The following is a 20,246-nucleotide window of genomic DNA, read 5'->3' as shown; positions in this document are numbered from 1 at the left end:
CACCCGTTCAGAGAGGCCATAATGTCACTGCAGGGTCACCGCGGCCACTTAATTAGGCGCTTCCACTTCACTTAGTCATGCTGGCCAGAGGTCAAATGTCCATGTCAACCACCTCAGCGGCGTCAGCGCGCGCGCACGTGGCATAGGCCACCGGCGTCACCAAAGCCACCTCGGACGATAAGCTACAAGATGCCTTCTTACTCAGGCACGCGAAAAATCTTGCGCACGCGGATGCGCAACATAGACACTAACACATCCGCACTCCAAAACCAGCACTACGCAGCGGCCTAGTCGTCCATGTCGTCATCGTCATCGCCGTCGTCCATGTCGTCCTCCTCCCCCGCTAGCTGTGTGTACCCAATGACGTGCACGGCTCCAATCTCACCCTCACAGGTGAACGTCAACTCCTGCTTCCCGCTGAAGAGCATATCCACACTCATGTGGAAGAGCGCCTGCTGCGGGTCCAGTGTTGCGAGCACAAACGACTTGCCCTGCGTCTTGACGAGAAGCGTGATAGCGTGCGACGCGTTTGGGGGCAGCGCCACCTGTGTCACACGGAGCACGCGATCAGCCGATATGTTGGGCTTTGCCGTCTTGCCAGCGAAGACCTCCATGCCGTAGAACTTCTCCATGATGGTGGTGGAAACGCCGAGGCGTGTTCTTCACGTATGGGGTGTGGCGTGCGGTCACCTTGCTTGCCCCGAACGCTGAGAGTGGGAAGTGAGAGCGGAAGATCGACGCACAAGAGGAGAAAGGCGGTGGAGGGGCGCAGTGGGCATGCGGGACCATAAGAGGGCTCCATAGACGACGCACAGATGTTCGAATGGAAATGCGCGGCAGCACCGCGGGGAGCCGAGGGCGAAGAAGAGACGGTCGTCAGTCGTTTCTGTCTCTGCACCTCTGAAGTCATCTGAGAAATGGGAGGGAGGCGGTGGGCAGAGCCGCACTACCGTCAGCACGCGGCCGGCCATGGACGAGGGAGCGGCGGGGGGCAGGAGATGGGGGCCGCATAAAGGAAGAGCCGTCCAACTCAAAGCTATCGGCGCCCGAGTGGCCGTGGTACGTGAGGGGGGGAAGGGAGGCGTAGGGGCGAGAGAAGAGTCAAGGCACCACGGCTTCGCTGACCGAGGCGGTAGGCGATAAGACTCTCCGCTCAGACGAGAGACACACATGCGAAGTCACACACAGTCGCCGAGCATGCGACACGAGCACACGCCTGTCGCCTCCCTGCCCCCCTCCACGCGCCCCGCTCGCACCTCAAACACCACCACAAGCTGAATCTTCTCTGCGGCCCATCACTCTGTCGCACTCCCATGTTTCCCCTCTCGCTGCCTATGGCATCTATTTGTGCCCGTACAGGAAAACCAACAGGCTCGAAACCGCAATCTGTGCGGCTCGTCATGTATTTGTGCGCGCATCTCTCTGCACAGACCTCTTACTCAAGGCGCCGTGCATGGAAGGAGCAGCAGCCAGCGATGCCGCTTCTCTCTGGCCCTCTCACCTTCCCCCTGTCACGACGGTCCTGCATGGGCCTCTGTGTGTCCAGCCAAAGCTGCCGTCGTGGCAACTGCCGCAGAGGAGGGTGTCGATGGTGGATGTGCTGAGGTTGAAGGGCCCATGTGCCACGTGACCAGAGAAATATAGTAGCGATCGTGTGCAGCGGCCACCTGCATGGTCTGGTCCCGCGCACACGTCACCACGACACCGCTGCAGGCATCCTCGATAGGGACCGCAGAGGCAAAGGCGGAAAGGGATGGGAGCTTGCCAGGTGATGCGTCGCCGTCGTCGTCGTCGTCCCCCTCCGTCTTCACAGGAGCGGACAACGCAGCCGATGAGCGACGACGCTTGGCAGTGAGGCCAGACGCCCCTTTCCCTTTCGAAATCGTCGGCCTTGATCGTGGACGCTTCTGCCGATCAGCAGTAGTTGGCGAGAGCCGCGCCGGCGAAGGGGACGACAGCCACGTGCTGTCGTGACTATCGTCAGCTGGCGCCTCGTCGCCCTTGCCGGGCGCACACGCCCGTTTGCTTTCACACGGCGGCGTTCCCCGGCCCCCGCTGCCGCTGCTCGCCGTGGGGGAGGCAGGTACGAAGGAGCCGGCAGGTGCCTCGCGCCCGGCCCTAGCCCCCCAGCCGCAGCGGTATAGCTGAAAGGTGGAGTGAAGAGTGTACTGGCTCACCGTCCGGTCTAGCAGCACCACCCGATTCGCGCCATCCACCACAAACTGCCAGTGCTTCGTGTAGCTGCGCCGGCTCACGTACTTCTCGGTGAAGGACTGCAAGACAGCGGGGCTTGCAGCGACGTGGAGAAGCGGGCATTCGAGTCGCGCCATCCGGTCGTACGTCAGGCACGGGGGCGCACGATCGGCAAGACCACCCTCCAGTCTTTTCATCAGAAGCGCAGTGCGCCGCTCCGCCTCCTCCGTCGGCGATTCAATGACACGCAACCGTAGGAGCTTCCGCGAGACGGTGCAGACCAGCGGCCCCAAATCGGGCTGCACGGCCGCGCTGACGTCGAGGACGGTGTCGACCCCGCGTATGACGGGGAAGTCCTCCACCACCCCCTCTGCGGCCGCGCCGAGCTTCACCACAGCGGCCGTAGGCTCGTAAGGCGAGGAGCACACGAGCACGCCGTCGTTGAGGCTTTCGAGGGTATGGGCGCGCCGCACCCACGAGGGGGGTGAGGTAAAAGATGGGGAGCGATCCGTCGCGGGCGCCGGCCGACGCGCCGGGAACACCGCAGCGAGGCGGGTCACGGGGTACAGCGAGCTTCCATACCCCCTCAGTGAGATCCAGCGCGCGATGCCCTGTATGACACCGGTCGACGGGTCAAGGTGGCACAGCAGCACCCCGTGCTCAGCTGTGCCAACGGCGAGGAAGGGGCGGTCAAACACCTCCGAAATATCCAGTGGAACTACACCGCGCGGCAACGTGTAGCTGTGCACTTGCGACATGGCGATGATCGCGCTCCGAGAAGTACTCCCAGCTGCAGGCGCCGACGAAAGAGATTGGTAAGGCGCGCCGCCGTAGTCACGACTTCCATGGGGTGCGTGCAAGGTCAGCAGCCGCTCCTCGCATGGCAGAGAGACGACAATGCGGCCGGCAACTTGCGAGAGCCACCGAATGCGGAACGGTATCGTGTAGAAAAAGAAGGTCAGCACAGTCAACGGCTCTCTCTGGCCATGGCCAGGCGCCGGCACCGTCTCCTCTCGCGTTGCACCTTGCGATCCGATATCGGGGCTCTCTGTCGCCAGCCTTGCCCCCCCACCGGCTGAGACCGGGGTGGACTCGGCCACTGGGCGGGGCCCGAGTGACGTGCCAGAGAGAAATGGCGGCTTCACGAATGGGTGCCCATGGTACCGAGATGATGTCGTCGCCATCTCATGGCGCTCCCGAACCGCCAGCTCAATTCCTGAGAGCTCGCCGATGACAAGTTCGGCACACTGCGGCGGCGAGCGGGCGGCGCTAAGCGACGAGGTCGACTCAAAGGATTGCGCCCTGTGCAAAGGCGGCTTGAAAGCTGTGCGCCAGAAGGCGGCGCCGGCTCTGTCCTGCAGCTGCTCCGGCTCGCTTAGCTCGACCAAGGGTAAGAGACAGCGATAGCCTGGCGAGAGAAGCATGCTGGCGCGACGAGTCTCGTGCTGGCCAAGGAACGGGTCACCTGAGAGATCGAGAATGGATGTTGGCCACCCGTAGCGGCGTCGATCTCGCCAAAGCGGTGACGCGCTACGGTCGGCCGCGGTGAAAGCGTCACGGTCGGGCATCGGCGCGGCGGGCGTACCCTCCTCTCCCTCGTCCTCCTCCTCCTTGAAAATGCTGTCCTGTTGTGTTGTGGAGGAGTCCACAGCACCCTCTGCGGCACTGGCCACGCTGTAGGCGCGAGGCTGCCCTTTGCGCTCCAGTCCCGGCCACGGCCACGTCACATCAAACTGGTGCGTCAGCGTCGGGTGAAGGGAGCGCTTGCAGTGCATGGAAAATGTGCACCTCTGCTGCTGCTCGCAGCCGAACGCGGGCGGGGGCGGTGATGCCATCGGCGTAAGAGAGAGAGACGGAGGAGCTGGGCGAGATGAGCGAGAGAGCGACACGGGACAAAACCTCAGATGTGCCACCGCCGCTTCCGCAAGTCTCCCTCTCTCCGGAAGGTAAAGCGCGCCCGCACAGAGGTGCTTGTAGTTGCAGAGCAGTGAATGGGTGCACGATGAGACTGTGTGTGTGTGTGTGTGAGGGGGGTCGACGGTTGGTCAGAAAGCACTTCTTGCGCAGGGCGTCCGGCAGCCGCGTCACCCCCTTTTATGCGGACTTTCGTTAACAGCCACGGATCCGCAGGCGCACTTGCGCCTGCACGCAGGAGTACATACATCGAAGGTCACACAAGAAAAGAAGCTCACCGGGAAGTGAAGCGATTGTATCAGAAACGGTGAAGGGGGGAGGAGCACCCAGCAATGGGACAGAGGCATCGATGCGACACGCATGGCTGAACTGCTAAAGAAACCGCAGGCCTGCCGTCTCTCCACGGCCTCAATAAGGGCTACAGATTCGAGAAGGAGGGCGTACGCGAGATGAGGCGACTGTCATGCCGAGCTGTTCGCCTTTCGTGTCCTTTATTCGATGGGCTTTGTTTTCTATGTGCTGCTGCACGCCGTCCATGTGAAAGAGAAGGGGGGAGGGGGCAGATGGCGGCCGTGACTACGGGCGGGTAGGCTGACGTGAGCAGGGGTACGGGGATAGAGAAGAGGGGGGGACAGTTGTGCATGCAAAGCCACTTCTCCCCGCCCCACCCCACACATTGCCCCTCCCCTTTTTCCCCCCTCCCGCTCCTGTGAGCGCGCCCGGGCACAGGAAACTCACACCAGCGGTGGCACATGCAGAGATGCCGATTTGCGGAGCATCTGCCTTCACCTGTTTGGGCTCATCATCTAACATGCAAACATTGGCGAAGAGAGACGGAGAGCGGGTTCCCATACGCCCTGTGCGGCTCCTCCTCGCAACTCTCGCGCTCCTGGTTGGTGTGGCTGAGTTAAAGGGGTGGGGCGCCAGTAGAGCAGCAGCGGGTGTGAGAGAGAGCTGGGGAGGGAGAGGGGTATCAGTGCGATAGCCCATCACCACCCTTTTTCCCTTTGTTTCCCCTGCACTCACCCATGCGCCCCCGCATTATCTGACCCCCTCTACACCACTGAATCGGAGCGCCCACACACACATGGAAAGAGAGGGAAGAAGCAACGACCAATGGACATCCGTAAGGTCTAAAGGCAGTCCTGCGCACCCAGAAAGAGAGATACGCAAGCGCACACACACACACACATTCGTGCACGTGTGCATACCTAACAACAGCAGACATGTAATCGTACAATGGAGGAAACAACAGGGGTGACGGGAGTGGTGTGCGTGTTGCCATCGACGCAGAGCTCAGAGAGCGCGGAATCGAGTGGATGGTGATGGGGGTGGTTATGGGCACAATGGCTCTAGTCAGAGGCCCACGAACTACTTCTCGCCTCGCGCAAGGAGAAGCGGGGGAACTCGTTAGGCACAAGCACGCCCCCCCCACCCACACACACATACAGATACTTATACACATGCATACGCGCGCATTCGACGCAGTGGAGGGAGGAGGAGGGGGTGGGCAGCGTCAAAGATGCACACCCGAGGACGCTCTCTGCCCCGCCTTCCCACTCTTCAGAGATCCGCTCAGGTGCGGTGGTGATGGTGATGACCACGGTGGCCATGTGTGCTTTTATTCTCTCTCTTACCCAGCTCCGCTGAGAGAGGCGTGCTCGTAATGTGAGGCACTGCCAGCGGCACCGGTATCGGTGGCGGTGGCGGTGCCGCACTGTAGTCGCCTGCTGAGTAGGAGGGGAAGGTGCGAGAAGGTGCAGGGACAGGTATACCCGGCGCATCCACCCTCGGTGCCGGTGCGCCGCCGAACGCAGAGGGTGCCGGCACTGGCACCGGCGGTACGCTACCACCAATGCCGCTGTAGATGCCCCCAGCCACGGGCAGAACAGGTGGCGGCGGCGGTGCCATGGGCTGGGGTATTGCGAAGGAGCTGGTAGGGGCGGCTGCCGTCGCGTGCACGGCTACGGGAGGCATTGGTGAGGGCGCCGAAGGTGCGGGTGCTGTATGGGTTGCACTGGGAGCGCTACCTGGGCTGCGTAGGGCCACGGAGACCGGAGTTGGGGAGAATGCGGGCTGTGCCGCGGACGTGGTGTGGGAGAGAGCCCCGGCAGGTGTGGGTATGGCGATCGTCAGCGACGGGCCGTCGCCGCTCCGTCGGCCGACTTGTAATGACGATGGCGACAGCGAAACCGGGACCGGAATGCTCAGCGGGGTTCCCTCTGTCGTGCCATCAGTGGAGGTCGTACCGTGGTCGAGAGGCTGCATCAACGGCACCGTCACGACAGGCGACCGTGGTGCGGCGGGGATGGATAAAGGCGCCGGCGGCGGGTGCACGCCGCCCCAGGCACTGGCAGGTGTTGGTAAGGCATTCGTTGGTACACCAACGCTGCACACGGTCGGCACGCCGGGCGCTTTTGGCTTGCTGGTCTGCAGCATCAGCGACGGTGCGGCTGCGTTCGAGGTTTCTGTGGTGCTGGTGGTGATGGAGGGAGCGCCCGGTGATGTCACGCTGAGGAGCGGCGGAGCCTTAGGCTCGGGAGCAGGAAGAGAGGGCGGTTCAGAGGGATGAGCAGGCGACGCGACAGAGACGGCCTGGGTCGACCATGAGGCCTGCTGCGCCCGCAACCCCCGCACCTCGCGCTCCAGCCGATCGATCTGCGCCTCACGCTCACGCAGTAGTCGTTGCGCGTCGCCGCTCTGCGCAATGGCCGACATTCGAGCGGCTTCCTCGGCACGCACACGGCGCTCCACCTCGGCCTTCTCCTCCTGCAGTTGGCGCAGTCGGCGATGGCACTCCTGGAGCTCCTCTTCACGCTCGCGAACAGCCTTCTTGTAGCCATCCGTGTTGGTACCACTGCTCTGCTGGAGCTCCTCGTAGGTCGCCTTCCATTGCTCGAGGGACTGGCGGCTGTCCTCGAGCTGCCGGCGCAGCTGCGCCACCTCCTCCTCCCTTTCCGTGAGTTGGCGAGCGAGCCGCTGCTGATGGCCCTCTTTCTGAAACTCGACGCTGGCGGTCTCCGCGCGTAGCGCATGCAGCTTCTTATTCGCCTCGAGCACATCGGTACGGCACTGCTGCACCTCTCGCTCCTTCGCTTCTAGCGCGGCCTCGTGCTGCCTGCGTCTCAACTCGCGCTCCGCGTCGTACTCGGCCTGCAGCCGCCCCATGCGCTCCTTGGCCTCCCGCACCTCGTTGTTTAAACCCGCTCTCCTTTCTGCCTCCGTCTCCAGCGTGCGCACCTGCGCGGCACGCTCCTCCAGCTGCGCCTGCAGCTCTTGGACGCGGCCCCGCGCCTGAGCGGCATCCCGATGCGCTGCCTCCGCGCTCTGCTTAGACGTGTGCGCCTCCTCCTCCGCTACTTTCAGCTTGCGCCTCACCTCTGCAAGGGTATTCTCGGCGTTGCGACGAGCCTCCTCAGCCCTCTCTACGGCGTTGCGCGCGCTCTGCTCCACCTCCTGCACATTCAGGTGCGCGGCCGCCTCCTCTGCGCTCTTGAGCCGCTTCAGCAGCCGCGCCAACTCCTCCTCATAACTATCGCGGGCTTTAGCGAGCTCGCTCTTCAGGTCCGCATTGTCGCGGCGCAGCTCGTCCCGCTCTGACGTCAGCTCCCGCTGGCCTGACACCGTGCTCGCCTGCAGAGCCCGCAGTTGCTCGCTCTGACGCTCTGCCCGCGCGTCAGCCTCGTGCAGACTGCGCTCCAGACGGGTTTTGGTGTCCTCCAACGCCGCCTTCGCGGCTTGCAACTGGCGCATCTCATTTTTCATGCGGGCCTTCTCCACGCGCACCGAGACAGTCTCCTCCTCGTTCGCGCGTAGCAGCGCCACCTTTGTGCTCGCATCCTGCAGCTCGCGCTCCAGCTGCCGAACGCGGTCACCGAGATGGTCGATTTCGTTGTCCTTGCCGCGCATCGCCGCAGCGTGGCCGGCCTTTAGCTCCTCAAGGCGACGGCCCTCCTCATATTTCGCGCGGTCGCGCTCCTCTGCGTAGCGGCGCAGCTGCGCTTTTTTGTCGTCCTCGTACATTTGTTGCAGACGCTCTATGGCGCTGCGATGAGTCATAGCCAACTGCTGCGCCGCCTCGCGATCCCGATCGGAGTGTGGGCTACCTGACTGCAGTTGGAGACGCAGCTGATCGAACTCGTGCAAAAGCTTTGTGAGCTGCTCCCGGGCTTCACGCAGCTGCTCCTCGCCGTTGGTGGCGCGTGTCTGGTTGAGCTGCAGCTGGTGTGTGAGGTCGGCCAACTCTGTGCTTCGGCTCACCTCCATCTCGACCACGCGATTTGCCCACTCCTCCTCACGACGTTTAAGTTCTAACCGGTGCGCTGCCTCCAGCGCACGCACCTCCTCACGCAGCTGCTCCTGCATGGTGCTCTGCATCTTCTGCAGGGACTGCTCTATCGCTGCCTTCACATCCTCAGAATTCCGCACCGAGGTAGCCCGAGACGCCGCTTCCTCCCTGATGCGGGCCAGCTCGCGCTCGTGCTGGAGTTCGTGGCGCCGCTCGTCCTCCTGCTGTTGTCGACGACGCGCTGCCTCGGCCTCTTCTCGCCGCTCCCGCTTCCACTCTTCAAGCTCCTGCTCCTTCTGGATAAGACGCTCCCGCTGCTCTGCCACGCGCTGCTGGCGTTCCTCTTCGATGTGCCGAGCCAACGCCATCGCACGCTGCCGCCCCTCCTCGTCGGCCTGCCGGCGCTTCGACTCGCGCTGCTGGCGTACGCTCCATTGCTCTTCAGCGTACAGCCGATAATACTCGCTACGCAGCTCCCACTCCCTTCGCAGCAGAGCCGCCTCCGCGCTGCGGCTCGACAGCGTGGCGATCGACGGCACGAAGCTCAGCCCCGACGCGCTGCCGCCGTGGGGGCCGCCAGGGTGACGGACTGCAGCTACGGAAACCCGTTCGGGTGGAGCAGCAGAGAAGGCGCCGACGGACGATGCGGGGGGCAGTGAGCTTCGCAGAAGCGGCGGCATTGCAGTCTCAAAGAGCGCAGTGCAATTGCTGCGCAGCGCCGTGAAGTCGGAGGCCATTTAGTGCTCGGGCGCCTCGTCCTCGCACGCTCGTTGGCTGCTGCGCTGCGCCAGTGCTCGAAATGAGGGGAGAGAGGGAGAGAGGGAGGGAGAGAGACCTTCACTGGTGGCGAAGAAGCGCGGAGCGGAACGCCCGATTGCCGCTGCGTACGGCCGCATGTACACATGTATGGGGAAGAGCAAAGGTGGGCGCGACAGAAGGCGAGGTTGCGCGGACGCGTGCGAGCATGGAGAAAAGGCACTAGCATACATTGCAGAAGAGAGCAACAGCGGGGGCAGAGAGGTGGTTGTAAAGGAGGTGCCGCATCATCCCCTTCTTACCAAAGTAAAGGCACTGCGCCTCCTGACCTTCTCTCCTCATTCCCCTCGGCACGGTCAAGCGGCAGCTTCGAGGGGGGGACGGACAAGTCGAATGGAACGGCAAGAATGAAGGGAGGCGTTCACCATGCGAAGCGGTGCGCCAGGCCTAGCTACTCCTTAGAGAGCCCGCGCACCCGAGCACGTTTATCGTTCCTCCGGCGCTCCGCCGTACTCCTCCCCCCCTCCTCTCTCTGACACGCACACACACACAGGCACACAGACAGCGACGCATGCACACCTACGTGGCGTTCCGTTCCTCGTTGGCGAGTACTGACAGGCGCGTCCACACGGCCCCACACGCGCGCCATGTTGCGGCACTCCTATCCTCTTGCTTTACATCTCCGCTACTTCACAGTGTCGCCGTTTCCGGCAGGAAAACGCGATAAGGCGAAACTAAGCGAGGCCCGGCTGACCACCAGAGAGGGCGGCGGAGCATTGCGCAGGAGAGGCACCATCAACCTCCCGAAACAGAGTCTGTGCGCGCACAGATGGCTCCGTGCTTTTCCCAAAGAACTATCCGTAACAGAGAGCGAGCCATGATGCGCAAGCGCACACTTTTCTTGTCTTTGCGTACGCCATCCCAATGTGGTCCACCGTTTCGGTTGTGCAGTGCACGTGTGGGATTGGCACGCGGCCCATTTCCTGCGGTGCTGCAAAGCGGCGGCACACACAGGGCCATAGTAATGCCGCTCGCTCCGTCATCTGCTGCAAGCGGCCACACCCTCACATGCTGCCCACCTCCAACGCTCCGTGGGTCGTCACCTGTCGAGCCCCTCGGAGCGGCCCAAGCTCCCCACGCCGATGGACGGCGAGGGCCACACGCGCTGCGCTCGAGTCACGCCGACACTCTGCCCATCATCTGTGTCGTGCAAGCGTGTTCGCTGTCACAGGCTGCTCCGACGCGACGTTATGCAGGGCCTCACCGCCAACATCCACAGCGATACGTCGCCCTGAGATCCCTATGCGGTGGGCGCCGGGCACGGTCACCCCTCCCCCCTACGCTCTGTGCGGGAGGGGAGGGGGGGACTCGGCCCCCTGAGATGCTGGGCACGGCCAGATATGCCCTGCGGTATCATCGTTAGAGAAGGGGTGGAAAGCACCATTTCGTAGTGCCGCCTCTGCACGAAGCGCAACATGTCGTCCATACACAAACTCCGGGAGAGGTCCGCGTACGTTGACGGTCCTCAAATGGGGCAAAGAGAAGAAGGGGAGAAGGGGAGGGGCCGTACTCTTCGCACCGCACGGCGGCTACCCCCCCTCCGTCTTTCACGCCCGCCTTCCTTCAAGCGTTGTCCACCGCAAGCCCGCCTCGGGCAGCGCCACCCACCCACTCGCACACGCACACGCACTTCAGAGAGAGAAGAGGCCTTCGTGCAGGGCGTCATCACGGGAAGCAACGAGGGCGGAAGCGGCATCGAAAATGGCTCGCAACTCCTGCGTGTACTCGACGCGTGCTTCCCCATCGCTGCCGCGCATCCTATAGAGATCGCCCTCCAGTGCCGTTAGCTGCCGCTCGATGCGCGCCAGCGAATCTTCGCAACGGCGCTTCCAGCTTTGCTGCGTATGAAGGAGCTCAGCACTCATGCGGTTGAGTGACTCGCCGTAGGTGACGGTGTCGAGGTCGAGAAGAAGCCCGTAGGGCATGCGAAGCAGCGTCTCGTCCCATGTGTCCAGAAGAATCCACAGCAATGGTGCCGCGGAGGCATCATCAGCTGGCCTTTCCGCCTCAGTCATAGCAGAGCGCCACTGCGCCAACTGCCTCTGCCACGCACCGCTGCTGTCTTTGACGAAGCGATGCGTGGCGGCGGCTGCCGCGTTGGCCTTCACGGGACCCAAAAGCGGGTCCAACGCGGTGCTGTCAACAGGACTCAGAGCCTGCTTGCGGTCACACCGGGCTGAGATGCCGCCGCCTGAGGCACCCGAATCTGCAGCGGCAGCCGCTTGCAGCGCCAGGGTGAGCTGCGCGGATGGAGGGGATTCCTCCTGCGTCGTGGCCAGCAGCACAGCGAGCGTATCCGTTACGGGGGAGCGCGTCGGGACAGCAAAAAAAGATGACGCTGCCGTCGCGAAGTCATTGGAGTCGAGCAAGCGCGGGCCACGGGCTCCGCCCTCGACGGGGAGGGGCTCCTCCTCACGACTCCACGCGGCCGACATGCTGGACAGCGAAGTGCTCAAGCCCAACCCCTGACGCCCGCCACCGCCTCCCTTCATGCGTAGGCTTCGGCACGGTGAAATCAGCGTCGAGGTGCCACCCTGAAGTGAGCGCAGCGACCGGGAAGGCGACAGAGGCGCTAGTGTATCGCCTCGCACGGCGCTACGCTGTAAATTCGCACCAGTGCAGGTTTCGCCGGTGTCGCCGCTGAGGCTGCAGGCATGCTGCTGGTGGGCGAGGCCGGCGTAGTAGCGCAGCATTCGAGCACAGCGGTGGCCCACCTCCGCCGCCAGAGACGTCGAGGCGAAGGTGCAGGGAGCGCCAGTCGGGCTGGGAGGTGCGGCTGCGTGCGGCTCTGCCAAACTCTTCGGCGTGCTGTCTTTTGAGTCGCGGCAACCGCTCGCCATTGCTGTACCGCTCAGCACAGGTAAGCGCGTGGCAGCTGCGCTGACTTCACGACGCGCCGCGGCTGCTGCACTGGGTAACAACAATGACGTGCCAGCAATCGGCGGCGTCTGCAATGGCGCTTCCTCCGACGGCTTTGAAGCTCCGCCTCCAGAGCGGAAGATAGCGAGCGCGCGCACCTCATCCTCGCAAAGGGCAGCACGCAGTTGCGTAATAAACTTCTCGAGATACGGCCGCGACCTCACCAGAGAAACCAGACTTGACATGGCAGCGCTCCAATCCTCGAGCCAGGCGTAGAGGTTGGACATCGAGATAGCGGCGTCTTTGCGGCCGCGCACCGCTGTCGTGAAGGTCGACACGATCTCCGCCTGTGCGTCCTTTACCCGCGCCAGCTCTGCGTCTACACAATCACGCTGCAAGCGGGGCACTGCCGCGACGCAAGCGGCGAGGAGAAAGTTGATGATCTCGGTGTTGATCTGCGAGACGTGTGCAATAAGCTGCCGCTCCATTGCGAGGCGACACTGCTGAAGCTCCTCACAATTGAGTTGGTGAGTGCCACCGACGTCTGCGCCCCCATCTGCCGCTTGCTCTGAATGCATCCGCCCTTTCGCATGCTCCTGTCCACGGACGCCGCGTCCGCATGCCATGCCACTGCAAGCAGTGACTGGCACCGCGCTGGCAGACTTCAAGCACGCTGCAGCGTTCCCCTGACCTCCAGCAGGGGTGTGAAGCAACGACGACGACAACGACGGTAAATGCCTCTGTGCCCGATCATCGCTGCCGCTACCGTCAGCAACACTGCCAGGCGTGGCGACGGACTCGCTGCACCGTACGGGTCGCATTGGCGTAGACTTTTCTTTAAACCAGCCAGTGAAGCCTGCGGCGCTCATGATGCGGGAGCCGCAGCAGCGGTGGCACTCAGATCCGAAGTCTACCTTCGGCATCTGCGCCTCTTCGGCCTCCGTCTTTGCGGTCATCGAAGTCGGTGTGGTGCTGTCTGGAGGGGTCGGGAGAAGAACAGGGCGTGCCGGCGTTGTGGTGGCCGAGGCGTTCGCTCGTGCAGGAGGCAACAGCGACGCGGAGGCCGCCGTGCCAGGCCGCGTGCACGGCTCGCCACGCGGGGTAGCGGTGGGCTCGTTGAGCACCCGCGGCAATGTGTTGAGCGGCAACTGCGCGAGAGATATAGCCTCCTGGAGAGCGGCATGGCGCTGCTCGTACACGGAAAGGGGCCTCGGGTGCTTTGAGGGTGTGCACTCCTGTGGCACATTGTGATGCGAGCGCGAGGGCAGGAGTGGGGTCGGTGCTGTGAAGGCGAAGTGCCCAGCGAGGTAAAACGCGTGGAAGTGGAAGACGGCTCGAGCAAGACGCTGGTGTGCCTCTCGTAGGCATGGTGAATCGTACGCCAGCAGGGCATCTAGCGGTGCTGTGGGTGGCATCTGTTGCGAGCGCTGCCCGTAGGCTGGCAGACCGATGGGTGGCCACGAGGCTGACGAGGTTCCAGTGGCAGGCGAGAAGGCGGCAGTAGTTGTCGCCAAGACGGTGCAAACGAGCAGTCGGCGGAGGTCTCGCAAAAAGCGCTGCATCAAATCGCGGAACCCCTCCTGCAATCGCGCCTCGAGGGCCGCTACGCTCTTGGTGGGGCTAGCGGCCATGTGCAGCTCGAGACTTCGCAATACCCCTTGCAACTTGTGCTGAGTGTGGCGGCGGCTGTGCCGCAGTCGAGTGTAGCGCGACTGTGCGTCTTTGATGACGGCCGGCAGCAGTGCGGATAGCTGCCATGTCCACGCCATCACGGAAAACGCCGCCCGTGCCAAGCGATGCGCGACTGCCGAGTGCTGGAAGTAGCGAAGGGCGCTGCTCACGCCGGCGGCGCCGCTGGAGCGCCACACCACTTCCCGCGCATGCATGCAAGCCGCAGCCGCCTCCGCGTCGACGCTGTCGTTGCTCACGTCCGTCGAGGTGGTGCCCTCGATGGCGGTGGCGGAACCCGCTGCACCTGGAAGCTCGCGAGAGCCGTCAGCAGGGCCCTGATCACCCTCCTCCGTGGTATTCGTAGCAGACCCCGCCCCGCTTGCGAAGCTGACTCGGAAGCGGCTGCCAGCAGGTGTTGACGCTGCACTGGCCTGCGGAGGCAGCCGTGGTGTGGCGCGGTACCCCAGCAGCGGTTTGTACTGCTCCAGCGCCGCCGACAGCGACGGCACACTCAATTCCTGCGCCAGGAGCGTGTAGACGGGGTCGGCCAACTCCCGCTTGTCATCCTCCATGTCGTGCCGGCGGCTGGCGCCATCACCGCGGCCACGGCGCCACTCACTGCCGGCATTCACAGAGATGAGGGTGAGCCGCGAGGTCGATGTGAGGGATGCGCCCGGCGGTGTCTGCGCCCAGCGAGGGGTGGCCATCGCCGGCACCCCAGGTGCCGCGTACAAGGATTCAAGTGGTGAGAGAGAGCAGTGGCGCGCGCCGCTGCGGGGGGGAGGCGATACGGTAGAAGAAACGAGCACATCCGCGTCGCAGGCTGACGTGCTCTTGCCCACTCCATCGTCCTCGCTGGTGCCACTGGTCCGCGGCGTTTGCGATACCTCCGTATCTGCCTGCGGGCCGATGCTCAGCTGCCGCTGCTGGCGGAGTCGCTGAGCGTAGACGGCCAGCATTAAATCTCGAGCTCGCTTTGCGTCGCGGTGGCTGAAGATGATGACACGCCACGGCTGAACTACCACCCCGTAGCGCCTCTTCGCAAGGTTCAGAAACCGCTGCACCACCCGTTCGTCCATGGCACCGTCGGAGTACTCAGCGTTACTCGACGGATTCGAACGGCGCCGGCTTGGTGTTGGCACCTCCTCATTGCGGGACTTGACGAGGAGGAAGATCGTGCGATCGACAAGGGCCTGACGGAGAGGCAACAGCCACTCTTCGGTCAACGAGAGCAGTGGGCCTGGCGCCGTGTCGAGCCGGTGTGGCAAGAGAGCGACTTCCTTCTCAAGGCCTCCCGCAGAGTGCGGCGGCGTCAAGGTTGAGGGCACAAGGCCAACCGTGGTGGGCTTGGCGGTCGCATGGATCCTGGTGCGCAGCGCGGAGGCATCGAGAGAGTTGACCTCATGCGATGCCGTCTCCTCTTGACGGCTTCCTCCTCGAGCGGTGGCGACGACGGACGCATTGGCCTCGTGCCGGGAGGTAATTGTGGCCGTCCTCTGCCGCCCGTCCTTCTGAGTACGCTTTCCACCATCGCTGCCGGTGCACGACATCGGAAGCCGCACCTCGCCGTCGCGTAAGGGAGAGCTGACAGAGAGAGCGGGTGGGGTGGAAAAACTGGTGCCGCCGCCGCTCACCGTCACGAGAATAGACGACGCCCCTGTGGAGGTGTTGTGCCGCTGCGCTTGCGAGTGCTGATGTCTGGTGCCACTAAAGAGCCCAAAAAGGACGTCCAGCGCCGCCGCCACGTCTTCCTCAGCCTCGCCGTCACAACTGACGGCCATACCAACACCGCCGGTGCTGGCGCTAAGCACAGGACTCGTGCCCGTGTCATCGCCGTGGCCGGCCTCCGACCCCATGCCCCGCACCAGCGCCTCGTATGGTACACAGAGAAAGGCGAAATCGGCAGTGGTCGCCACCGGCGGGCACTGCATGTACGGCGGCGGCTGCGCAGCCGACGGCAGCGGCTCGTAGCGCAAAACGCCCTCCTCGTTTATACTCACGAGCCAATGGGGGCCCAGTGGCACCTGCAACGGCGTATCCGGCATCGTGTTGATGCCATGCAAGGGTGTTGGGTACTCCTGGCACCTCGAGTTGCTCAGCCTGCTTACGCTGCTGTTCACACGACTTAGAGGCCTATTCTTCGCCTGTCGGCTACCTTGCTCTGCCGCGTTCAGCAGCACGGCAGGGCTTGCGGTGCAAGGCGCCGCGGTCGTGGTCGGCAATGGTGACTGATGAAGGCTGCCGATGTGGGCTGGGTGGAAGAGGTCCCAGGCGGAGAGTCGAAGCTGCATCTGGCCGAGTAACACCATACGGCGCCGCATCCGCTGCACGAGTCGCATCGCTGGTGGGGTGAAAGAGGAGATGTGGGAGAGGATGGTGGAATCCTCGCGACGGCTGTGGCCACCAGTACCATGCTGGCGATTCCGCGCCCTCGAGAAAAAGGGCGTCGGCAGCGTAATGAAGCGCGCCGTTCCGGGCGACAGGGAGCTCCCATGCAGCGACCGGTGATAATGTTGCAGCTGTTCGCTCGCCTCGGAGCACTGAGATGATGTGCGCTGGAGCGGGTTGATCATGATGGGCGTCAGCGACGTTGGAAAGTCGTTATTAGGCGAGGGCGAGGCCCTGGCGAAGGCGTGGCCATTTCCAGCTTTGCACCGAGAGCCGGTGCCCTCAGCGCCGCTGCTGGCCCCCGCAGCATGGCTTACGATCCCCCGAACGCCGATATTCTGCTGCGTTGGCGATGGTAGGGAGACCACCGGCAAGGTAGCGGGCTGCGGCGATGGGATGCAGGACAGCGAGCCACCCGCCTCGGCTGTGGTTATTTTAGAAAACCCCGGGAGTGGGGGCGGTGGCGTGGCAAGAAGGTCGGGCATAGTGGAGGACAGGCTCATGGAGGGCGTGCGTCCGCCACCGTCGCCCTTCTTCCTTGCGCCCCCTTCCGGCAGCAACGTCGGCGATTCGCAGCTCGGTGCTTCAGTATCATGCGCTACCCCGGCGGCGGCTGAGCTGCCGACCGGTCGGGACTCTGACGATGCCGTCGAGCGCACCCGACGCACGTGGTGGTTCGCTGGCGCTGCTGGCAGCGGAGGTTGTGGTGTCGCACCTTGTGAACCACCTGGGGTGACGCTCAAGGGCGGCGGGTGAGGAGAGACCGTACAGTGCTGCAGGTTGTGGGCAATGCCGGTGGCTGGTAGACGTCCGACATCGCTGCCATGTTCGGCTGCGCCAAAGCTTTCGCTGCCCATCTTTGTCGTTGCCGTTGTGGTCACGGGCACCGTAACAGGCAGCGGCGGCGGAGGCGTGGTCAGTGGAGGGTGAGATAGAATAGGCTCGTTGTCCCAAGCCCTCCGCATGCCGCCAAGGTGTAGGCCAGATGCGATGTGCAAGTGCACTGTAGGCAGCGGGAACTGGTCAGGCAACGGCGAGTCTGTGATCGCCGGACTGTGAGGACGACTCGTATCGCCGGGGGATGGGCACCCGTGCACCCCCGCATGAGCGGCGCCCATTACCCCCCGCGCCGAGGTTGGGGTAGAGGGGAATTGACTGGATGGCGGCGGTGTCGTCATCCCCTGCCTGTCGTCGCCGGATGCCATCAAGTTCGTCCCTGCGGTTCTACCACCTGACTCGAGGCGAGACCACCTCCGCTGGGCGATGCTAGACGGCGAAGCATGTGGTGAGACGAGCAGACCTGTATCCGATGTGGAAGGGCGGCCACCACGGCCAGCGCTGCTGCTGAAGGCGGGGGAGCGGCCGCTACTCGCACTTCCGGTTACCCCGGATCTTGTCCCGCACCGCATCTGCGGCGGGTCACGGTGGACAACAAAATGGAACACCTCTTCCGTTTCTGGCTCCGACGCCCCGGTGACGCACAGCCGCAGAGGCGGATTGGCCTCTGACACGCTCACAGAGGAGATGGATGCACCGGCGGAGGTGCCACTCGCTGCGGCGGCCAGCGGAGCGGCTGGAGTCACCACGACGAGTTGCTCTTCTAGAGACTTGAGAATACCATGGAGTCGAAGAAGCCGCTCCGTGGCTGGCATCAGCAGCTTGCGGAGCCGCGCGATCAGCGCCAGCAGCTCTACCCGTTGTGCCGGCTCATCCGCGGCGGCGGTGTCCTCAACATGTGGATCCTGCTTCTCCGACAGTGGTGCAGGCGGTCTCGCCAGCCGCGGCCGCTCTGTCAAGTGCGTAAAGGGCGACTGCGTCGACGACGTCAGCGTCAGAGGGCTACCCACAGACGCGTTTGTGTGCATGCCAGGATACTCGATGGAGGAAGTTGCGGTGGGTGGAGAAGGCAGCAGCGACCGTCCTTTGGATGAGGACCGCCTCACGGCGAGGGCGGGGGAAGCCAGTGGAGAGGAAGAAGAGCTCATGATGGCACGGGTGCCGCGCTGCTCGTCCTTCTCTGTGTGTCTCAGATATTATCTCTCGTGCAGCAACCCTGAGGAGAGGCACACGCACGCGCGTGTGTGAGAGAGGGGGGAGGGAAGGCGGAGAGGAAAGGAAAGGTGCGCTCTGCAGGACACCGCTGCCAAGCAGATGAGTGCCAATAAGCGGAAGAGGAAGACCGAGACGAGCGCCGATGGCAGCGGCACGGAGCGGAGTGAGTGAAGGCGAAACGAAGGACAGAGAGGCAGAGAGGCGCGGAGAGAAGAGATGTTGGCTTCCGCGCCCGCATCTCTCTGCCTTGCCACGGGAGGGACACACTTCTGTTCGTCGCGGGCTGTCGTCAATGACCGAAACTCCTGAGCCTTGGCGCACACACACACTTACACACACAGAGAGAGAGAGGAGGAGAGGAGGGGGCGAGGTGAAAAAAGAGGAGCAGCTGAGCGGAATGAAGAGGGCGGCGGAGGGGCTGAACACCTCTCGTGGAAAAACGTGGGGGGAGGGGGAGTAACGGTTGGAGACGGGAGGGAGTCCGTATATACATACACAGCGTGAAAGAAACGAGGAGTATCTGCGCGTGTCTCACTGGCGGTGGCACGTGGTGCGAGAGCGGGGGGGGCCAGCCGGCCCCGCGAGAGCACGGCAGGAGAAATCGATCTTGAACAACAGGAAGACAACGCGACGTCGTCCAACCACGATGGAAAGTGTGGGGGGAGAAGGGGGGAAGAGTGAGGCGGGCAAAGGTACAACGAAGGAGGGAAGGGGGTGCACCTGAGTGGTGGTGGTGTTAGCGCGGACGAAAAGAGCGCCGACACGACAACGGTGGAAGCCGCAGTGGCAACGAATGGCCGGCGCACCAAAGGTGTGAGCGAAGAAAGCAGATGACACGAGTGCGACACATATAAGCGATGACCCAAAGTACAGGCACTCCACGCCCTGCCTCAAGACGCCTGAAATACGGCAGTAAATGAAGCGAGCAAAGAAAGGCCCGGAGGGAGGGAGGGGAGGGCTGGGGTGATCGTGGGAAGGAAAGGGCACTGGAATCGCCTTCTCGCTCCTGCATGCCACGTGGGTGAAAGACGAAGGAGGGGGAGGGGGAGGAGGGGAGCCGAGACTGCTCGGCCCCTTCACCCTCGCCGGAAGCCCTCGGCGCGTAGACGAACGCGTACGTCTGCTGCACGTGTGAGTATCCGTGAAGAACAAGAAAAGGAGAGGCAGGGGGAGGAGAGGAGGCCGTACCTCGCGCGCGCACTCCTTGGAATTGAAAAGAACTGCTGCTAGGTGATTGGATGGGAGGGGGGAGGGGAAGGGAGTGTGGGCGAAGGCGGGGGCCTGGCCAACGATGGCGACAACACAGTGCGTCTCATCGTGTGATTGTGAGCAGAATCGACGTGTGTATCGACGAAATTGGAAAAAAAAGAGAGAATGGGAGGCGCAAGAGTATTCGAGAGAGTGAGACAGCCCTGCTGCGGCCGACGGGGGGGATGCGCGCGAGTCGCTGCGCTGTTCACTTCCCTCTCCGCCTCATGCTCGATAGCATATGGCGGCAAGCGAGAGAGAGGGAGGGCAGAAAAGGACACGGGCTCCGACACCTCCGGAGAGCGCTGAAGAAAGAAGTGTAGGAGGCGGCGTAGAAATGACGGGCGTGAGTCCGCCACGGCCATCATCCCTCTCTCCACCTCTCCATCACATGCATTGGCAGGGGCCCTCTTTATTTGTGCTGATCCCTCGCGCGTGAGGTGAAAAGGGACAGCGCGCATCTGTTCAACAGTAGGCCTTCAGCGTGCGCGCGCCCTCTGGGGAATGAAGAGAGAAGTGCGTAGTGTGGTACTGCGAAATTCTGAAGAGAAGGCGTGAGTTCCGAGCATATCTTTCGATGTTCCTAAGCAGGCACGTACGTACATGCAGCGTTGGAGTGCCACAGGACGAGGAAGCGCGTCCGGTGGTGGAGGAGGGGAGAGGGAGGGAAGGGGGCGGCGGACGAGTGGACGACAGAGAGAGGGAGAGGGCGGACGCGGGCCGCTGATGGAAAGAGGGAAATCGATAGGCTGACACTCGCAAGAAAGGAACACGCAACGTCAAATCTCCCCTCGTCACAGCCGCTGCTAGACCTCGG

At 63.4% G+C, this 20,246-nt stretch overlaps 3 protein-coding genes across 3 annotated transcripts; all 3 read right to left on the bottom strand.

Moving 5' to 3' along the window:
- Positions 1-1,511: 1,511 nt before the first annotated feature.
- LSCM1_07366 (uncharacterized protein) lies at positions 1,512-3,968 on the bottom strand (the record flags this gene model as incomplete). The annotated part of the gene is made up of 1 exon (XM_067324739.1): positions 1,512-3,968. The coding sequence occupies one exon, from the start codon at positions 3,966-3,968 to the stop codon at positions 1,512-1,514; it is 2,457 nt and encodes an 818-aa protein (XP_067181096.1).
- A 1,714-nt stretch (positions 3,969-5,682) lies between these two features.
- LSCM1_07365 (uncharacterized protein) lies at positions 5,683-9,132 on the bottom strand (the record flags this gene model as incomplete). The annotated part of the gene is made up of 1 exon (XM_067324738.1): positions 5,683-9,132. One exon carries the CDS (start codon positions 9,130-9,132, stop codon positions 5,683-5,685), a length of 3,450 nt encoding a protein of 1,149 aa, XP_067181095.1.
- A 1,710-nt stretch (positions 9,133-10,842) lies between these two features.
- Positions 10,843-17,994, bottom strand: LSCM1_07364 (uncharacterized protein; the record flags this gene model as incomplete). Its single annotated transcript, XM_067324737.1, has 1 exon — positions 10,843-17,994. One exon carries the CDS (start codon positions 17,992-17,994, stop codon positions 10,843-10,845), a length of 7,152 nt encoding a protein of 2,383 aa, XP_067181094.1.
- Between the last annotated feature and the right edge of the window lie 2,252 nt (positions 17,995-20,246).

This window comes from Leishmania martiniquensis, chromosome 7, assembly GCF_017916325.1.
Source record: "Leishmania martiniquensis isolate LSCM1 chromosome 7, whole genome shotgun sequence".
NCBI classification, from domain to species: Eukaryota; Euglenozoa; class Kinetoplastea; order Trypanosomatida; family Trypanosomatidae; genus Leishmania; species Leishmania martiniquensis.
The sequence above is the reverse complement of the archived record's forward strand: the minus strand, read 5'-3'. Positions and strand labels throughout refer to the sequence as shown.